The 19,084-nt window shown below is 43.1% G+C and overlaps 1 protein-coding gene across 5 annotated transcripts in view; it reads left to right on the top strand.

The window, feature by feature from the left end:
* The first annotated feature begins 254 nt into the window (after positions 1–254).
* The window catches only part of TMEM94 (transmembrane protein 94), a 45,473-nt gene continuing 26,643 nt past the window's right edge, over positions 255–19,084 (top strand). Inside the window, exons 1-5 of one of the 5 annotated variants that reach the window (XM_052687862.1) lie at positions 255–274; positions 7,317–7,443; positions 16,807–16,926; positions 17,605–17,732; positions 18,313–18,449. In XM_052687862.1, coding sequence (XP_052543822.1) covers positions 7,420–7,443; positions 16,807–16,926; positions 17,605–17,732; positions 18,313–18,449 — 409 coding nt within the window. In that variant the 5' untranslated portion in view covers positions 255–274; positions 7,317–7,419. Of the gene's footprint in view, positions 275–302; positions 428–7,316; positions 7,444–10,909; positions 11,048–16,806; positions 16,927–17,604; positions 17,733–18,312; positions 18,450–19,084 lie in introns of those variants that run through there. The other 4 variants (XM_052687861.1, XM_052687860.1, XM_052687863.1 and 1 more) reach the window with 4 other exon arrangements.

Consider the following 19,084-nt stretch of genomic DNA (forward strand, 5'->3'; position numbering starts at 1 on the left):
GTGCGCTCGCTGCCTCACGGCTCCTTCCGCACTTCCATTCGGTCGGTCGCCCTACGACAAAAGCAGCTTCCGCAGTGGGAGATCAGCACCCTCCCTCCGACACTCACGGGGGCAGACGGGCTGTAGTCCCTCTGAGGGAGCCCGGCGCTCGGGGCTCAGCCGCCGCGCCTGAGGGTGACCCGCCGCCAGAGCGTCCTCTTGGCTTCGCGCGCCACTCTGATCTCACCAATCAGCGAACGGCGTACGGCCGACCGCGCGGGATCCCACCAATCAGGTACCCGCTTCTTGAGGCAGCCTCGAAACGCCACCGCGGGTCCCCAGCGCCGTGGCGGCCCGCTTTGCCAGTGACCCTGATGGCGGCCCTGGCGGCGCTGGGGGAGGCCAGGAGGGCGAGCGGCTTCCCCGCTGAGGCGGCCCGGCGCGGCTGGTGAGTACAGGCCGAGCGGCGGCGGCTGGGCTCCGTCCCGCCGTGGAGCGAGTTCGGGAGGGCCCGCGCTCCCACAGCTGGGATTCCCCCTTAGCCCCGGCCCTGTCGGGAGGCCTGAGGAAAGCTCTCCCCAAAGCTCGGGCCGGAGGCTCCCGCGCAGCGCCGTTCCCCTCAGAGGAGCGTTACCTAGCGGCTTGTGAAGGAGATGGGAGAGAAAGAAACAAATCGCAGGAAGCTCCGACACGTGGTAGTTCTAAGGCATACCCGGCTGTGCGCTCCTCTCGCAGGTGGGGCTGCAGCCGGGCCCACCCGCACGGAAGGAAGCGCTTCAGTGCCCACCCTCACCTCGGGGCGGCCAGCCGCTGCTCCGCATCGGGGCTCACGTCTGATAATCGGCTCGTACTTGATAACTAACTGAGTCTTATCAGCACCTGAAGTTACCAGACCGGCAGTGCATGGACCCAGCATTATCCATCTATTCTCCTGAAGCAGCTCCAAGTAGTACAGCTTCCCACACACATACTTTCAAAAAAGATGAAGCCCATGGCAAAATTACTTGAAATCCTATTATTTCTTACAGTAATTGTAGAAACGAAGTTCAGAGTGGACAGCACAGTATGCACAAGAAGATGCAATAACATCTACATTCCAGGTTCCTTAAAAACAAGTTACAATGTAAACAAACTATTAGCAGCTACTGTACCATGTTGAAGTACACATCTTGTTCAAATGGAGCAGAATTTAAATAACCTAGAAAGCATAGGAGTCACATTTTAAGAAATCTGTATAATACAGACATACGTGCTGCTGGCTTTATACAGGCATCTTGTGCTCTTTCGGTTAGTACTTTGTCATCTTCTATTCAAGCACATCAACACATTTTTAATTCGAACACTTTGAATAAGTGTATTGCCAACACTTTATCTGATGAGAAGATTAAAATATTAGCAGCTTTAGCCTAGGTCCCAGAAACAAATATTGGCAACACAAGCAGAACCTAGAAAACTAAACTTTTCCATTTAGTCTTCATATTACATCTTTAACTGTTGAAATTTGTATTTCTTGGATGTCACCCCTGTTTCAGATACATTCTTGTCAGACTAGCTGCTAGAAGACACAGCAAACACTGCTAAGATCAAACTGCTCAAACAAGAGCTCCCCTAGAAGTGAGCGCTTATATACCCCCGTGACTGGTGAAGCTTGCCGTGAGCCATGGGGGATTGGCCAGAAGACAAGTCCTTTGGTAGGGTTGTCTAAAAACAGAGGCCTGCCTAGGGTGTGAGCATCACTGCCCTACCTGTAGGACAGAGTTTGGTTTGTCACATTTGGATTTTTAACACCTGTAATTATATATGGGACCACTTGTACCTCATGGAGCACTTGGGATCTCTGTCCAGAATACTCTTAAGTGAACAGTGGAAAAAAATTTGCTAGCGAGCCACACACAACTTTTCTGTTCTCTAGTCACAGTAGAACAAGTTAGCTTACTACCATGATTCTAGACACAGTTATTCATCATAAGATTTTAGTGGAACTCATGAAAATAGTAAAATACAAAAGTCTATTGAACTGAACAGTGCATTTTCCTCTTAAGAGTAGTATTTTGTTTGAATGAACGTATGCACATGATCACCCTAACAGCCTTTAGATGCTGTGCTTATTTTGGGGGAATTCTCCGAAAACATTCTTACCACTATGCTGTTTGTTAATGTTCTACTTTCAAAGAAACAGCATTTCTTCCAACAGCTTTTTAACAACACCAGATAAAGTATTCACAGGTAGGCCAATAGTCATATACAGAAAGAAGAATGGAACTCACCCAGCTGGTGAATGAGCTCTCTAGCTATGCAGCATTCCTTCCCAGAAAATAGACTGGTCTAAAAGATATCTTCCCTTCAGTGGCTGGCCCCTGGGTCCAACCCTTCTGGTCACATGGGAAGCACAGGTACACATTGCCTGCGCTCCCTAGGCCAGCTACACACCTTCACCAGGTACTCAATCTCCAGTTCAGTTTGTGACTTGTAACGATTTGCCTACAGTTAAATGTCTCCAAATGACAAACACTGGTGTAAGAACTTTTTTTACTTAGATTTACTGTGAGCAGTTACACAGTCTTATTTATAAAGTGAAATTAAGAGAAAAAGCTATACTTTTCTCTGTGAGTCATTGTACATCAGCAAAAAGTTTGCTTGAAGAGCCTATAGATACAACATGGTCTTTTTAATTTTATTTTGGGCTGCTGTGTCTTTGTCGTTTTCAGTCGTTTAAGTGTTTGTTTGATTGAGGTTGTTATAAAGTCCTGCTTACCGTAATAACCATTGTCACAATGAATGACAGCTATCAGTTTTGCAGTGAATTCTTCATACGTTTGCTGTAAAATGTTTTAGTTGCCATTTAAGATACCATACCACAAAGCAGATGACATCATCACTCTGCAGAAGCTGGAGAGGCCCTCACAACTTTTTTTTTGGTTGCATTTTTCAATTTCAGTCCTTTAATTGTAAATACTCTTTGTATAATCAATGAATATACAGATGTTAAACAAGAGAGTTTGGCTAAGCAGGTTACTATTCCAAGAAGAGAACAGATAGAGAGCGTACCCTTATCCTGGGCTCACTGTAAAACTCCAAAGGTGAGATCTGCAGGAAGAGATCCTTTCCTACTGGCAGTCAGCTCTTAAATGGGTGTAGGAGAGTGCAGCCAGGCTCCACCCTTTCCAGCAGCACAGGTGAATTGCCTTCACCTGTGCTCCCATGGCTGACTTAGTGCTTGCCTCAGGCAGTCAGTCAGAGGTTCAGGCCATGATTCAGCAGTTCCCATACGCTCTTTTTTAAAATCTATTCTTCCCAAGAAAGAAAAACGAAGATAATTAAACTCTTTCAGATATATTGTTCCTCAGCTTGGGGTGGCATCAACTACTGTGGGTAGAGCAAGGTAGACTAAACTACTTTGATCGTTCTTTTGATCAGATCTGTTAATTGCTTATCAAGTCACCAGAGAAAAAAGGAAAAAAGGTGTTCTTTCAGTTGTGTAGCATTTTGTTTTACCCATCTTATCTTTCAAGTAAATTGGTACTCTCACTGAGGATATTTACTTGAGATAAAGACTGGTGTGCCAAAGCTATGCCTTCCTTCCCTACTCCTTCCTTGTAGCTCAGCTCTTGCTTTAAGACACCAACGTTCTTTGGAACAAGTCTAATGCACAGGTTCTTTGCTGAAGAAATAGGGAAGGAGTCTGAGATCTTTTTTCCTTTTGAAAGTTCTCAGCAAGTACTATCTCTCCAAAAGCATGCTTTCAGTTGGAAGACAAATTTTAAAGTGAATTTCAAGTTTAGTCTTGCTCCTGAGTCAAGGTAGAATAGATCTCTCTCTACTTCCTGTCACCTAGCAAGGGGAGTGAAGCCTGTGTGAAATGCACTTCTGATTCTTCACAGCCATGTACAAATGCCACTACTGAGTTGATAATACTTAGCACATATACAACACCAATTTAGAGGATTCACCTTACAAATACTCATACGCTTACTTTACAGTTTCTCTCTGATGCAGATATGTATATCCGTATCAGTAATATGAGGTTATTGAGGCAAAGAATGTTTAGCTGGTCCAAATTTTTGCAAGTTTTTTTTTTTTGCAAGCCAATACTGAAGCCAAGAAGTGTTGCTGCCAGCTCCCTTCTGTGTTCTCAGTGGGTCTCACATCAGTTGACACTATCACTTTATGCATCTCTGAGAACCCATATGCCAGCAAATGTGCCAGTGTTGCAAATTAGCAGACAGATATCAGCTCCTCATAAGTAGGAAGTCCGTATGTTTCTGCTGATAGCAAAACAATGGGCTCTATCTGCTTTTTTGATTATTATAGGTTCCCTCTTGTTTCTGTTCTTGATGATGGATTGGAATTCTGTTATTGAGGAATTCATTTTTGATAGTTTCACTGAACATGAAGATGTGTTCAGTTTCCCCATCATATTTTATAGTCTGTTCTAGAGAATCAGTGATTGAATGCTGTGGGGAAAATTAAGTCGATTTGCTTTTCTCCCTAAAGACTCCTCGAATGTGCTTTTTTTTTTCCAAGTGTCTGTAGGGGAGAGTTAGAGTGAATGAATGCACATCTCTGCACAGCTGTACACTGTACATTGCCTGCAGAATGCATAAACTGCTTCAGCTCCTTATTGTGTGAAGCCATTTTCTGGGTGTTTGCAAGACCTCTGTGATGCGTATGAGGTTTTAGTTGCTATGGCATTTGCAAACAACCTTGGAGAATATTTATTCTGGTCAAGTACGTATTTGAAAGAAAGCTTGCAAGTCACAGTTTACATGGCTACAATACCAATTCTAGTGTAGAAATTTAGGAAAGATATTTCTCACTATGGTTTGTCTTCTCCTTTAGCATCACTTGACCTGAAGCTTATTTTGGAGAAGCCCTGAGCACATGTGATGATGAAGCATGCATTGCTCTGATTGCTTTTACAAGCTCTTAGTATATCGCTCATTTTAACAGGTTTTGATTTTATCTAGATAAGAATTATCTTTCTAACTAGTCTTTCCTTTTTAGCACTTGTGCTTTGTATGCTGCTTCCTAGCACTAAAGGACTTCAGGGTGGTATTCATAAGCATGCAAATGATGTGCCTTGAACTTTAAGGAATGGCGTGCTTTGCATTCAAGATCACGTTTCAGTTTGGTGCTTAAATCAGAATGTCATTTGCTGTAGTGTAGCAAATCCTGCCTCCTGCCCAACTGTCTCCCTTCATGGCCCCTACTGCTGCTAGCGATACAGCACCAAGAACAAACAGCTGAAGATGTTTTTACTTGCTCTGCTGTTGTGCCTGTGGCTTCCCAGTTGCCTGGTCATGTCACTGATAATTAGGATTCTGAAGTGCAGATCCAGAGAGAAAGACACGCATGTAATTTTTTGTTCGAATGTGTAAGGACAAGGCACACAAACCCCTTGGTAGATCTAATGAATCTTCTGTTGGGGATAGGGTAAAAAAAAAAAAAGAATCCTGGATTTATTTCTTAGCCCTCTCATTGTTAGTGGCCATCTTCTCCATCTTAAAATCATCTCATCTTGCCTTGCCTTATATAGAAATGATGCTCAAGTTAAAAATGGGATACTGATGCTCTAAGCTGCTGCGTGCAAACATGCAGAGTTGCATTTTCCTCCTTCCAACTCCCAGCACTCTGTCAGCTTTGCTCCTGTAACTTTATCTGATCCTCTCTTTGCAGTTGCTGATTGGCCTAACTGGGATACAGTGTGCCTGAAAATAGCTCTGTTCCCTTGATGTGTGCATATTGACAAGAGTCACAGAACAGAGTAGAGCAGAGTCCAGACTTGTGGCAGATGGCAGATAGAAAACTGCACTTACAGACATTAGTTTCTGTACTGCAAGCAGTCCTTTGATAAGCAGAATACTAAATACTTGCTGCTTCCCAGAATGCAGGGGCAGTACTTGCCTGCAAGAGAGGATATTTATATCTAACTTCAGCATGGCAGCAGTGGCCTTCTGAGTAAGCTTTGGATGCCTTTTATTTTGCTTGAAATTATGTAGCACCACAGTATTCAGAAAGTATTGTAGAATCATATCATAGAATCATAGGATGGATGGGTTGAAGGGACCCTTAAGATCATCTAGTTCCAATCCCTTTTGCTATGGGAGCAGGGGCACCTCGTGCTAGATAAGGTTGCTCAAAGCCCCATCCAGCCTGGAAGATTTTTTGAACGCTTCCAGGCAGGAAGCATCCACAACATCTCTGGGCAACCTCTGGTGAGACATTCTGTTCCAGTGTCTCACCACCATCACAGTAAAGAGTTTCTTTCTAATATGTGGTCTAAATCTATACTCTTCCAGTTCAAAGCTATTTCCAATTTTCATGTTGTACATGTGTATAACCAAGATGTTATAGTCACAATATAATTGTGTATAATCAATAGATATCAAGATGTTATAATTGCAATATAATCAAGAGAGTAAGGCAAAGCAGACAATGATCACAAAAAGAGAATAAGTGGAAGAGCTTACCCTTGGGTTGAGCTCACCAGAAGATACCAAAAGAGGGGATCTCCAGAAGAGATCCTTCCCCTCTGGTAGCCAGCTCTTAAATAGCCAGGCTCCACCCCTTCCGGCAGCACAGCTGAATTGCCTTCACCTGTGCTCCTCTGGCTGACTCAAGGCTCGCCTCAGGTGATCAATCAGAGGTTCAGGCCGTGACTCAGCAGTTCCCATACAACATGCCATTACAAAAAGTCCCTCCTGAGATTTTCTGTCGGCCCCCTTCAGGTACTGGAATGCTGCTATAAATTCTCCCCATGGAGAGGCGTGCTATGGGAGATCAAGGAGCATATTGTCTAGAAAAAGTTGGGAGCTCCAGAGCTGCTTCCTTCAGCTAGAGTCAATTCTGCTTCAATTCTGCTAGAGTTCCCGTGTGCTACAATAAAAATGGTCTAGTTACTAGCAGCATAACTCTATCAAAGATTGGGAATGCTTTTCTGCAAATAGAAGAATCATTACTGCAGGCTTCATTAGAGCTTAGCTGGATAAAGCTCCCAGTTGTTAAGAAAAGCAAGACAAATAGCTATGGGTAGCTGCTTGCTCCAACACTTGGCAGAATCCAGAGTCTGGTCAGCTCTTTCTGGGGACTTGCCTGACAGCCTGTCAGGGCTTCAGCCATGCTCTCACCCTGAGGCACAGAGAACTTAATTCATCTCCTGTTTCCAGTTAAATGGGATCAATTCTGAGTAAAGAGGGAGATGCTGTACTGTCGAAAGCACTTTTCCGATCCCCAGTTCTCCTTTTAAAAAACCATTTGAATTATGTGACTTCCATTACTTTCCTGTCCTAAAGGCAGTGATATTGGGAAATTAACTGCTTCCCCTTCTATTTCCACAGATGGTGATGTGGTAAATATAACCAAGCTCATCTCTACCTAGGAGACATTCTTCCCTGAAAAGCAATCCGCTCTTACTGGACATGCTTACAGAATTGCGTAGCCATGGACCTCAAAGAGAAGTGTCAGGTAGGTGTCCTGATAAGAATCATGCCTAACCTAAACGTTGAGTCTTTCATTATTTTGAGCCAAGACTGACCAGTTGGTGTTGTTGTGTGACAATGTAATCCATGGTTAATACAAAAATTGAGACTTCTGTCACCTTGACGCTCATCGAGATGTACTCACTTGCCTCAGTAGGAAAGGTCTGCTGCGAGGTTGTCCAGCAATGGCAGTGCTGTTCCGTACGAATCACCTCCATTGTTATATCCCATTGATCAACATTCAGTGTGGTGAGATCTAGGTATCTTCAAGTGGTGAACAGATCTGTGAGTAGGGCTTTCAAGATGCAATGTTGTGATTTTTTCATGCACTCACAAGTCAGCTGTGGATTTTAATGGCTTTTCAGTTTTGTTTTGGGAAATGTCAGTTAACCCAGGTGATGCATTTGGGAAATTCATTTCTGTTTGATGGATTTACACATGGCTTGGCCTGGCAGAGGCCAGAAATTGTTTCCCCACAGAACTATTTAAATATGTTGAGTTGCTAGGGTGCGAATACTCACTTTTCAATCAGTACCCTTTACAGAGAGTCTCAGTGAAGGTGAAAGACTGAATAGCTTACAGAAACAACTCTAATGCCTAGAACAAGTCCTCTTTAGGCTGAGACTGAAGCACCATGGTGGAACAACATAGATGAAGTATATCATAGAATCAGGAAATCATAGAATGGCTTGGGTTGGAAAGGACCTCAAGGATCATCCAGTTCCAAACCCCCTGCCAGAGGCGGGGTTGCCAGCTGCTGGATCAAGCAGTAGATCAGGTTGCCTAGGCCCCATCCAGCCCGGCCTTGAGCACCTCCAGGGATGGGGCACCCACAATATCTCTGGGCAACCTTTTCCAGCACCTCACCACCTTCTCAGTGAAAAACTTTCTCCTCTAAATCTCCCCTCCTTTATTTGAAAACCATTTCCACTTGCCCTATTGCTACACATGTGAAAAGTTGATATCACTCCTGTTTATAATCTCCCTTTAGATATTGGAAGGCCATAAAGATGTCTTTCTGCACCCTTCTCTTCTCCAGACTGAACAAGCCCAGCTCGCTCAGCCTGTCTTCACAGGAGAGGTGCTCCAGCGCTCTGATCATACTCATGGCTCTCCACTGGACCCTTTCTAAAAGCTCCACATCTTTCCTGTGTTGGGGGTCCCAGATCTGGACCCAGTACTCCAGATGGTGCCTCACAGGGGCAGAGAGTAAGGGGGACGATCACCTCCCTTGTCCTGGCCACTGCTTTTCTCATGCAGACCAGGATACAGCTACTCTCAAGTTCTTCTCCCTATCTGTATGTGTATCTGGGGTTGTCCTGACTTGAGTGCAACACCTGCACTTGGCTTTGTTGAACCTCATTAAGTTTACATAGCCCCACCTTTTGAGTTTGGATGGCATCTCTTCCTCCTGTTGTATCAACTGCAAAACTCAACTTGGTGTTGTCCACAAACTTGCCAGGATCCCATCACCTGTGTCATTGATAAAGATGTTAGAGAGTACCAGACCCAAGACAGACCCCTCAGGGTCACCACTCATCAGCACCCTTTGCCTGGACATGAAGTCATTTACCACAATCCTCTGTCTGACCACCCAGCCAATTCCTTATCCACCAAATAGTTCTGCCTTTAAGTCCATACCTCTCCAATTTAGAGATAAGGATATGGTATGGGACCATGTCAGAGGCCTTGCTCTGTTACTGACAAGTTGCTTTATTCACATTCATTTAAGTCTCCAGAAGATGCAGAGCCACAAGAAACACTAAGTTGGAAAGGGGCTGATACATGTATGGTATGTGAGGATTTGCCCAGTATTGTAGTTAGTGTTCATTTTTTTCTCCCTTATTTTTTTAGTTTGTGACAAACTGAGTAGGTGAATATAGTGAAAAGAGTATGTAAGAAAAAAATGTACCATTAGGACATTTTGTTCTTTTCTGCAATTAAAAATTGTTGTCTAGGAAACAAAGTACTCCACAGAACTATGAAGAATATCTTTTTCCTTTTTTCTCCTCCTGCTCTGTAGTGAATTGACATTAAAATATGGTGGCTGCTTCCTTTCAAGATTTGAGAGCTTTGTGAGATGACATACCAAAGTATGACTCAGTGCCAGTGTGAAGATGATAACTCATTCTTTCAGGAATTGTCTTAGATCAACATTGCATCTATTATCAATATGGAGACCTACAATCACTGTATTTCTGGCTTTAAGCAAAGAATATAAAGTGTGTCTGTTTAGGCATCTGATTCTCAAGTGAGGAGAGGAAGTAAAGATTTTGGCTAGGACTGGTAGGCAAGTCCTGACACCTGCATGTGGTGTTCAGAGCTGCACAATATGCTGAGACTGGAAGTCTTTGCAGTAAATGCCTGTTCCATTTTATACAGATTGGCTATAATCCTTGGCAAGCTATTGACATGGTTCCAGTTCTTCACCCTTTTCTATGTGGAAGGAAATAATTGATGTAATGATTGCTTTGCAAAGCTGGGTAGCTTGGAGAGAATCAGGACAGTACTGAAGCAGGAGCTATATAAAAACCCACTTAGAAAGATGTTTACTTCCAACAACAAAAAGGAAGCAATTCCTGCAAAATATGAGAATGAGAGAAAGTTCATTCCTTCCTTGCCTCCAAAGGCCTTTTCATTACCTGTCATTGCACTCAGCTCTTCCCTGTCTGCACTGTTTCTTCACCTCTCTGTGGCACTGAACAGCTGGCAGTAAGCGGTGAGCCCCAGACATGATTATGGCTATGAAGAATCTCTATGCACCTTTTGGTTTAGATAGGGTGGTGCAGGATGTGTGAATGCTATTGGGGCATTTGCTGTTTTCTCTATGTCTTAGTTTCAGTTGGGACTCTGGAGAATACAATTCCATCCTGGCTGAAACTAAGACACACTATCAACAGGAAAAGAGGGCAGGAACACCTCAGACTGGACCTGTAGCCATCCTATTTATTTTTAAGTTGAGCTTGAATTCAAAGCTATGGAGTCCCCTGGATGATTCTCCTAGAGTTACATAGGGAAATCAGCACTCCTGGGGCTCTCTGTCTCTTACCTGTTTTTTGTCCCTTGGCTGCTTAGGTGTTCCTTTTCTATAGTATATTTTACAGCACTTTGTCCCATCTGATTTGCCATCTGTTTTTCTAGAGAGCCCTGTCTGTCGGCATCAGCCCTTACTATGCGTGCATATGCATCTCAACAGACAGGGAATTCTAGGGATCCGAGGGATTCTAGCTGAATCAACTCTGATGAAGGACCATTCTTTCAGATGTCTGGGGCTATGAGCAAACTTCCTTCTGTCTCTGTCTTATTTTCCTTTCTCTCCTCCATCCCCCACCCCCATCCACCGCCTCCTTGCTTGATCTGCAGCGTGACTGAAACAGGCTGAATTAATCAGCAGACTGGTGCTTCACTCTGCTGCTTCTGTCTCATTCTCTGCAGTGCTGGGCTGCGCACAGTCTTTCTCTCTCTCCTCTGCTCTCATTTTTGGAGAGCAGCAGCAGTGCAAGTTGCTGTATAAGTGGCTCAGAAGTGTAGGCCAGATGCTCTTTAAGCAGGCTGATTTCTGGATCACCCACCAAGGCAAATGCCGCAAAGTAAGTTTCTCTCTCTTAATGTTTAAATTCAAAATGGCTTTCCCTCTTTCCTTCCCTAGCCTGCATCTTGCCTGATGTGAAAAGCTGATGTGAATAAGCTCTGCATGAAATGCTTGGAGGTTTTGAGGAAAGACGTTATAGCAGGACATGAAGCAGTGAAGATTTTTAGCAAGGGAATGGCTTTGTTGTTGGAGGGGTTGGTAAGAGAAGCCTTGTTTTAAATCACAGGTTTAATTGTAGGACCAATGGGAGGGGGCAGAGATGAATTTAGCACCTGCTTTGCTACTCCTCTACCTTTTGACTTACATTTGTCTGTTTCTTCTGTGTGCTTTGATCTGTGGCTGTTGAACATCAGTATTCCTTTTAAACATGTTTTGTGGTGCATCTGCCAGGCTATATAGTACTTTTAGTCCTCAGAGTCTTCAGATAAAAAGTGGTGGTGGGAAAGAAACTAATGGGAAGACGAAAGAATTGCTGAAGTTCTGTGAATTTCTGAACATTTGAATTTCTGAACTTGTCTGAGAGAGGAGATTAACATCCTCTGGAATAAGCTCTGCATTGGCGTAAAGCACCATAGTGTGTATCAAAAACAGAATAAATAAATATGGAGCCATAACTGATCTCTGAGCTTCAAGGCACTGCATAAACTCTGCCTCATCCTGACAGCAGCCTGGTGGAGCAAGGAACTGTGGCTGGGAATGTGCTGCTGCAAACAGGACCAAAGGAACGGACAAGCAAAGGTGCAATTCAAAACAGTTGTACTGCTAAGCTGCTACTAGCTGAGGGAGAAAGAAAGCACTGAGCTCTGCATTACCCGTGTAGAAAGGTTGATTGTGCCTGTTGGCATCTTACTCTGTGCTTCACAGAGGGCATAAAATTTGAATGTCATTGTGTGCTATGAAATGGACTCTGTTCCAAGCAAAATGTAGCCAATTAGTGCTGCTCTGGCCACATATCAGAGATTGTTGCTTCTGCTGCTCTGTTTCTTTGCAGTGTAAGTCTACAGGTGATGAGCAGCAGAGAGCTTTTAAAGCAGCTTCCCCAGGGAAGCCCCCCCCAGGCACTCAGTTACCATGCTGTGGGGCCTCATTTGTCCTGGGGTGAGGGGTTCTGGGCTGCCTTTCATACTGCTGCTGCAGATGGAGGAAGGAGACAGTTGTTGACTGTTCTCTGTCCATTAATCTGGGCACTGCTTTGCAGAAGACTTAGCTTTTTTCATTTTATTTGAGACCACCAACAGTTAAGCTGTGGCTGCCAGGTTCTTATCAGGTGACAAGTTTTAATAGCTGTGTTCATTTGTGCCTTCTGGTACCTTTCCCTGTATGTCCAGTCCTAAAGACAGTAGTTCCCATAGAGCTATGATGTGTTCAGTGGAGCTGCCTGATTTATGCAAATATCAACATGCATTTCTTCTTTTCTGTGCTTTCCAGTAGTGTTCAATAGAGTTGGTGAATATTATAGTTTTACGTACATACGGCTGGTAGGGAGTTAATAGTCCCATTGTAGAGACAAGAAACTAAAGCACAGAAGAGCATTAGATTTTCCTCATCACGCAGAAATCTATGGCAGAAGCAGAATCCAGCTGTTGCTGACAGCCCAGATTCTCAGTGAAGAGACTATCCTTCATTATTACGTCTGGAGTGGAAATAGGTAAGGGTAGAAGCTATATATGTTTTGGGTCACTTGGCAAGCGCACTTGTGGAATCAGGATAGATCTCTTTTTAAAAGTAACTGGGTGAACACCAACAAAGACAAAACACGTAACTGAGACCAAGGATGTAGGTAATAATGGGGAAACCTTTGCCTAGAGTGGCTATCTCCTAGCTTTGCTGGTACATCTGTTATGCTACAGATATCTATATCTGCATATATATATAATAACCATTATTATAGATATTATTATAGATAGCCTGAACACTAACTCAGCAGCCACACTTGGACAGAGCTGTAGCACACTGAAGTATGATTCACTTTAGAACAAAAATAAATCACTCTCTAGCACTATCTTGCTGAAAGAAAAGTTGCCTGAAGAAATGGTGCGCTTTTGTGTACATGGTCTGCCATCCCCTTTGATTGGACAAAAAAAAGCTGCACCGTGGGTGTATGGGAACTGCTGAGTCACGGCCTGAACCTCTGATTGATCACCTGAGGTGAGCCATGAGCCAGCCAGAGGAGCACAGGTGAAGGCAATTCAGCTGTGCTGCCGGAAGGGGTGGAGCCTGGCTGCACCCCTCCTAGACCTATTTAAGAGCTGGCTACCAGTGGAGAAGGATCTCTTCTGGAGATTGCCTCTTCTGGTGTTTTGTGGTGAGCCCAGCATAAGGGTAAGCCTTCCATTTATTCTCTTTTTTTATCATAATCTACTTCGCCTCTCTTGTTTGTTTTGTGATTGTAACATCTTAATATCCAGTGATTATACACTGGGTTGTATTGTGCCTTGTTATAAGCAAGAATCTGACTTTATGTTATGCAAACGTATCTGGTGAAGTTGTTTCCTTTCATGTGTTTTTGAAGCTGTGAATAACACATTTCATGAGGTGTAATCAATGAATTAGATTAATAGTGTGAAAAATATAACTGTTAAATTAAAAAAACGTGTTCTTGTTTCTGCTAGAGCAATGCAAAATAGCTCTCAGAAAAAGGAAGAAGATTCTCTTGCACGGTTTCCTGCCTCCAACTGTTGAAGTCTGAGAAGCAGTTGAGTCAAAGTGTTGAAAAAGGGGACTTAGTGTATGCATCCTGGAGAGAGGGAAAGAATTGACAGCTTCCTAGTAGGAGCTTTCCATACCACTCTGAATCAGAGAGGTGGAATTGCAATCTATGAAAACTGAACCCTCTAGCAAATCTTCTGATTCCTATTCACTTATTTTTTTTTTTTAACAGCCTTTTTAAAGGCAGTTATGTTGAAATGCACTGTAATCTTGGTGAGAAGCTTTATTCTGCAAGAACCAAATCCACAGAGGACAAAATGTATCTACCGCTGTGTAAGGTTGAATAAGCGTATGTGCCTATAGAGGCAGTGGGAAGAGTGAGTTTTATAATGCAGAACATATATTCGTGCTCCAGTATTGTTTAACAAATGTTTGGCACATATTCAACATCACATATTATATAAATACTGATACAGTAAATAAATATGCTACAGTGGATGTGTGATGGCTGCATGAAAATAAGAGGAATTCAGGATACTAAAACTTCATGCAGGAAGCAGACATGACTAGGTGGCGATGCTCAGGAATAACTTGTCATTGTAAGAGAAATTGCAGATGATGAACAGTGTTTTCCTATACGCAACCTGAAAGCATGAGGAAGAGAAAGGAAACTTTTTTGCTGTGAGGCAGGCAAGGCTGTTGAAACAAACTCCTGGATTTGGTATTTGGCAACTGATATCCCTATGTCAAACTACGGAGGGAGAAAGCAACACTAAGTCTATTGATACTGCTCCACTTCTAGTTCTGAGCTGATTCTGGTTTCTTCCCTGGAAAGCCAAACCTATGGTTTTCTGAGTTAGCACAGGCAGCTCACTAACAATATTACAGTGTTTGTTTACCTGGCTCTATCTGCTTACTTTATCATAAACTCCATGTTTTAAGTGTCAAGGTGGATGTTTAAAAATCTTTATTCTTCCTCCTCATCATCCCTTCCAGACTTTGTTCTTTCTTACCTACTGCATCTTTCCTTGACTGATCCTATGGCAAAACCATAACACCTGTGTTAAGACTGGAGCAGGTGTGTAAATGTTTCAGGAAACTTCTTGGTTCCCTCTGAATTTGCTCCCTTCTCTTTCTTGCTCCCTACTATGATGTGACACTTTCTAGGAGTACATCGCTGTATTAAATGTTGTTATTAAGCACAGGTTTCCTCACATTTCCTCTGTACTGGTTGGGATCAACTCAGTGGTGTTTAAGCAGATCTTGCTTTTTGGTTAAAGTCCCCCTATTGCTACATTTCAGTTTCCGCCTTATTTATCTGACTTCTTTCTCACTGTTGGAAAGAAAGGGTAAATGTTTTTCTGAGTGCTTTGCTGTGCCCCAGTCAGCTAGCAGTCAGGAGAGAGAGAACGTGGTTTATGCTTACTCTGTGTTGCTCTCAGGCGCTCCTGCTTGCAGCACTCCCATGGTGCCATGGTGTGCCTGTTGCCAGTTTGCTGCCTGCCATCTTCTCCCTCGGGAGTCTTTAGGCGAATTCTATGTTTAGTCCTGTGCTGCGGATACCTGAGCTGCTTCCAAGAACAATACAGAACTGCTTCCTCAATTCCTAAAAATGACACGGAGAATGAAAACTAAGCAGGTTTATTTTTATTTCTAAAAAATTGCAGCTAAAGCAGCACTACTAGACTGCGTGGCCAGAATTTGCTGTTTCAAATTGTGCCTGATAAGTTGGGGGGGGGGAGGGAGAGGTGAATGCCTGGATGATATTTTAAAGAGCAGCTATCAGTCATTTCTTGACACTGCTGTTTTTGATTGAGTCATCAGAGCAAATGGATTCAAAGTGCAAGGTTAATTTCTAGTAGAAGTTCATCAACAAAAGCACTTATTCATGGAACATGAAGAAAAGTGCAAACCAGAGTTGAGATGTATTTGCAGAGCTGGATGTCTGTGCATATAGCTGAACAGCAGAGAGCTGGGAAGAGCTTGTGACTGCAGTAGAGGGAAAAGCCGCAGATCCCGCCTGAACTGTATTTGCTAGAATATGTGTCACACTAGTGGGAGCTGAGGGAAGCTTCCTGCCTGCTTTGTGTTTAGTAGGTCTGTACTCTGTAAACAGCATAATACACCTGAGCACTGCTAATGTGGAGGATATTCTGTTCACTGTCACCTTAAGGGTATTTCTATTAAAGCATGAAATGCAAACGAGAAATTCTATTGTGCAGTACCATGGTATTCGCAGCAGCCACCTGCCTGCTTTTCCTTGATTTACTTTCAGTGATCTGGTAGTCCCAGTACCTCTCAGCAGTCTCGGATTTGAAAGGAAGGTAAATGCTTGTGTTCTTATCTTGGAAACTCAAGCATTTGCCCTACTTTCGTGATAATCAGAAAGTTATGGCAGTGCTGCCCAAATAGCTCTCCCTTGGGTTGCATCCTTTCAGGCTCTTGCCTCTTTACTGAATAATGAAGGAGTAGTAGTTTGGACTGCATATGCTCCCTTCAAGCCAGAATGCCTCACCTGTCCGTTCTCACAATTCAGCACTAAAGACTCCAGTGCTTTCTCTTGTAAAAGGATTTGTTGATGCTGGAATAATCTCTTCCTGAACTGTTGAGTGGCCTAACACTTAAATCTGGGAGATTTTGTAGCCACTGAAGCAGAGTACAGAACTAAAATTTGTAATTAGCAGTTGTAGAAACTGGACCCCTCTTTTTTAGCACTGCAGGTATTCTACTGCTTAGTTTTTAGTTATGTTAGCAAAATCTATCCCATATCAATAAAATTTCAGTGTAACCATCTGCGTTCTGTTGTCTCTATAAGCTGATACCAGTTCAGGTGTCTGTAACCTCAGAACTGAGCAGTCTTTCTTAGTATTGTCCCCAGTCACTGCTAAGAAGAACATTGTTTTGCAGAAATGGCTTGGTGTATGACTATATAGGTGCTATAATTCCAGCCAGCAGTCACTAGAAGAGAGATGATTTCAGGGAAATGAGAAATCAAACTGGTTTTGATGAGTGCGAGGCATTCACAGTAGGGTGCTCCGTTAGCCACCAGAAACAAGCTGAAAAGGAAAATAGGAAAGTACTAAACAGTTTGTTTTTCTGGCACTTCAGGATGAGATGACCTCAGGTTTGGGCCTTACCACAAAGAAAGCCCTTATGATCTTGAGAGACCAGTTGACAACACTGCTGGAGGGACATCAGAAGGAACGGAAAAAAGTGACTTCATGGAAGGTAAGACACCAAACAGCATTAGGATTTGCTCATTTTCCCCTTTTCAAAGCAAAGTGGAGGATTAACTGAAAGTTGGCTGCATTTCCTCTTTGCAGCAGCAGCAGTCAAAGTTTCCAGGTTTAGAACTGCCAAAGTCTTTGGGAACAAAGCAAGGAATTACCTAGGGGTACATTTCTCAGCACTTCTCTTGTGGCTGCTGGTGTTCTTCAGGAGCTTAGCTTCAACTATGAAGGATCTAACATCTTCTAGAGCCACTAATGGCAGTGTGTGCAGGAGAGCCATATCAAGTGGAGAGAAAGAGAAGTGGAACTCAATGGTCTTCCCTTGTCCTCCGTGTTTATGTGGAACATGCATTGAATACAAGTCCTAGTGTTTATTCATGCTACTTAAAGATATTTCTTTCTAGATAGTGACTGTGGAGTAGCCTGGCACAGAAGTCTCTTCATTCTTCTGAGCAAGACTAAAGATAGCAATGCACACCCAGACTCCCCAGCTGAACAATCTTTAGTGCTGTAGCATTTGCATAGCTGATCTGGGATGCTCTGTTTAATTCTAAAGGGATTTACAAAGTTGTGTTCATCTTGGAGTGTCTGTTAATGCTGCCTTTATCTTTCCTCTACTTTTTTGAATACCTAGCTTTGTATTTTATGAATGCTTTCTGCTGCTTTCCTTTTGTAGGAGGCATGGAGAAGCAGTTTTTTGTACCATGGTAACCGTTGCTCCTGTTTCCACTGGCCTGGTGCATCTCTGATGCTTCTGGCAGTGGTGTTGCTGCTCTGTTGCTCTGGGAGCCAGCCACAGGGAAAGTAAGCAAAAAATCATTTACTGGTTGACTGAAGCAAACGATAATTTTGCATCCTCTTGATTCTGTGTATGGCTGACGTATCATCATTGTCCCTCATTCTGTGTAATCGTGAACATGTTCTGGTAATTCTGTCCCTCTCCCTTCCACAAAACTTCAACTAACTTAATTCTACTTCTAATCTACCCATAGAGCATCTTGTGGAGAGAATGAGATTTTCTTTCTACAATTTTCCTAGAACTTAAAAAATCCTGAGATGTTAGAATTGTTCAGGAGGATTTTGAAACTAGAGAAGTTAGTGACTCATAAGAGAAACTACTTTATGGTTACAAGAACCATAACATGCTTGACTGTATTTGTAAGGGTGTTTTTTAATTGAGACAGGTCTTTTCAAACTTCCCTGGTTCTTGAAGCAGTGTGGTTGTGGCTTCTCTGCTTTTCTTTTTTAAACATGAGTCTTTAGGATGTAGGAATAAACAATTGAACAGATGTGCATTTATCTCTGTGGGTGGCTGGCAGCATATTCTGCTCACTTACTCAAAACTCAACTGCTTTCTGCTTTCTTCTGTTTTTGCTGTGCGAAGCCAAGGCGCCGAAATAGTTAATGCATTGGCACTCTTCCTCCTTCTCCTCTTGGATCTCTTCATGATTGGACGTCAGGAGAGGCTGAAGTGTAAAGAGGTGGAGAGAAGACTTCAGATGATCATTGATAAGATAAATGGTGAGGCCTCATTCATCTGTCTGTCATTTGGATTTGTATTTCCACCACATTGGATTTTTCTCTAAAACTTGATCATGTATTATTAATTGAGCTTACTAGCCTTGCCCTATGTTACACAGAAACAGGAGTGATAGCTGTGTCCTATGTCATGCCTGTCCTGTGGAATCATTGTTTTGAGCTGTGTTGTGGGCATGCACTTCCATCTGGTATGTTACCAGATAGGTGTGTGTTGTGTCTGTGCTTTGGAGTAATTCAAATCCCAAATTTCTTACAAAAGTATCTGCCTAACTGCAGATGATGAAAGCAGAAAATGTGAGATTGTGCTACAACACAGAATAGAAGAAAATAAATTGCTGTACATAAGCATCTTCTCAGTGGGGGCTTTTGAACTCAAGGTGGCAGTTCATTTCAGTGTGACACCTTTAAGACATTCCCTAGCTTTTTCACTGTATGAGTATGTATTTAATGTTACCATGTGACAGTGTTTAATTGATTATAGAGGGTGGAGGGGGCGGGGGGAGGGGAAAGCTAACAAGGTTAAAGTTCATGGGCATGGACCAATCTTAGCACTGGAGGGCCTATAGCCACTGTGAAATGTAAATTGATGTATGATTGGCCTCTTCCAAATTTTACCA

Source organism: Tympanuchus pallidicinctus, unplaced genomic scaffold, assembly GCF_026119805.1.
Source record: "Tympanuchus pallidicinctus isolate F22 unplaced genomic scaffold, pur_lepc_1.0 scaffold23, whole genome shotgun sequence".
NCBI lineage: Eukaryota > Metazoa > Chordata > Aves > Galliformes > Phasianidae > Tympanuchus > Tympanuchus pallidicinctus.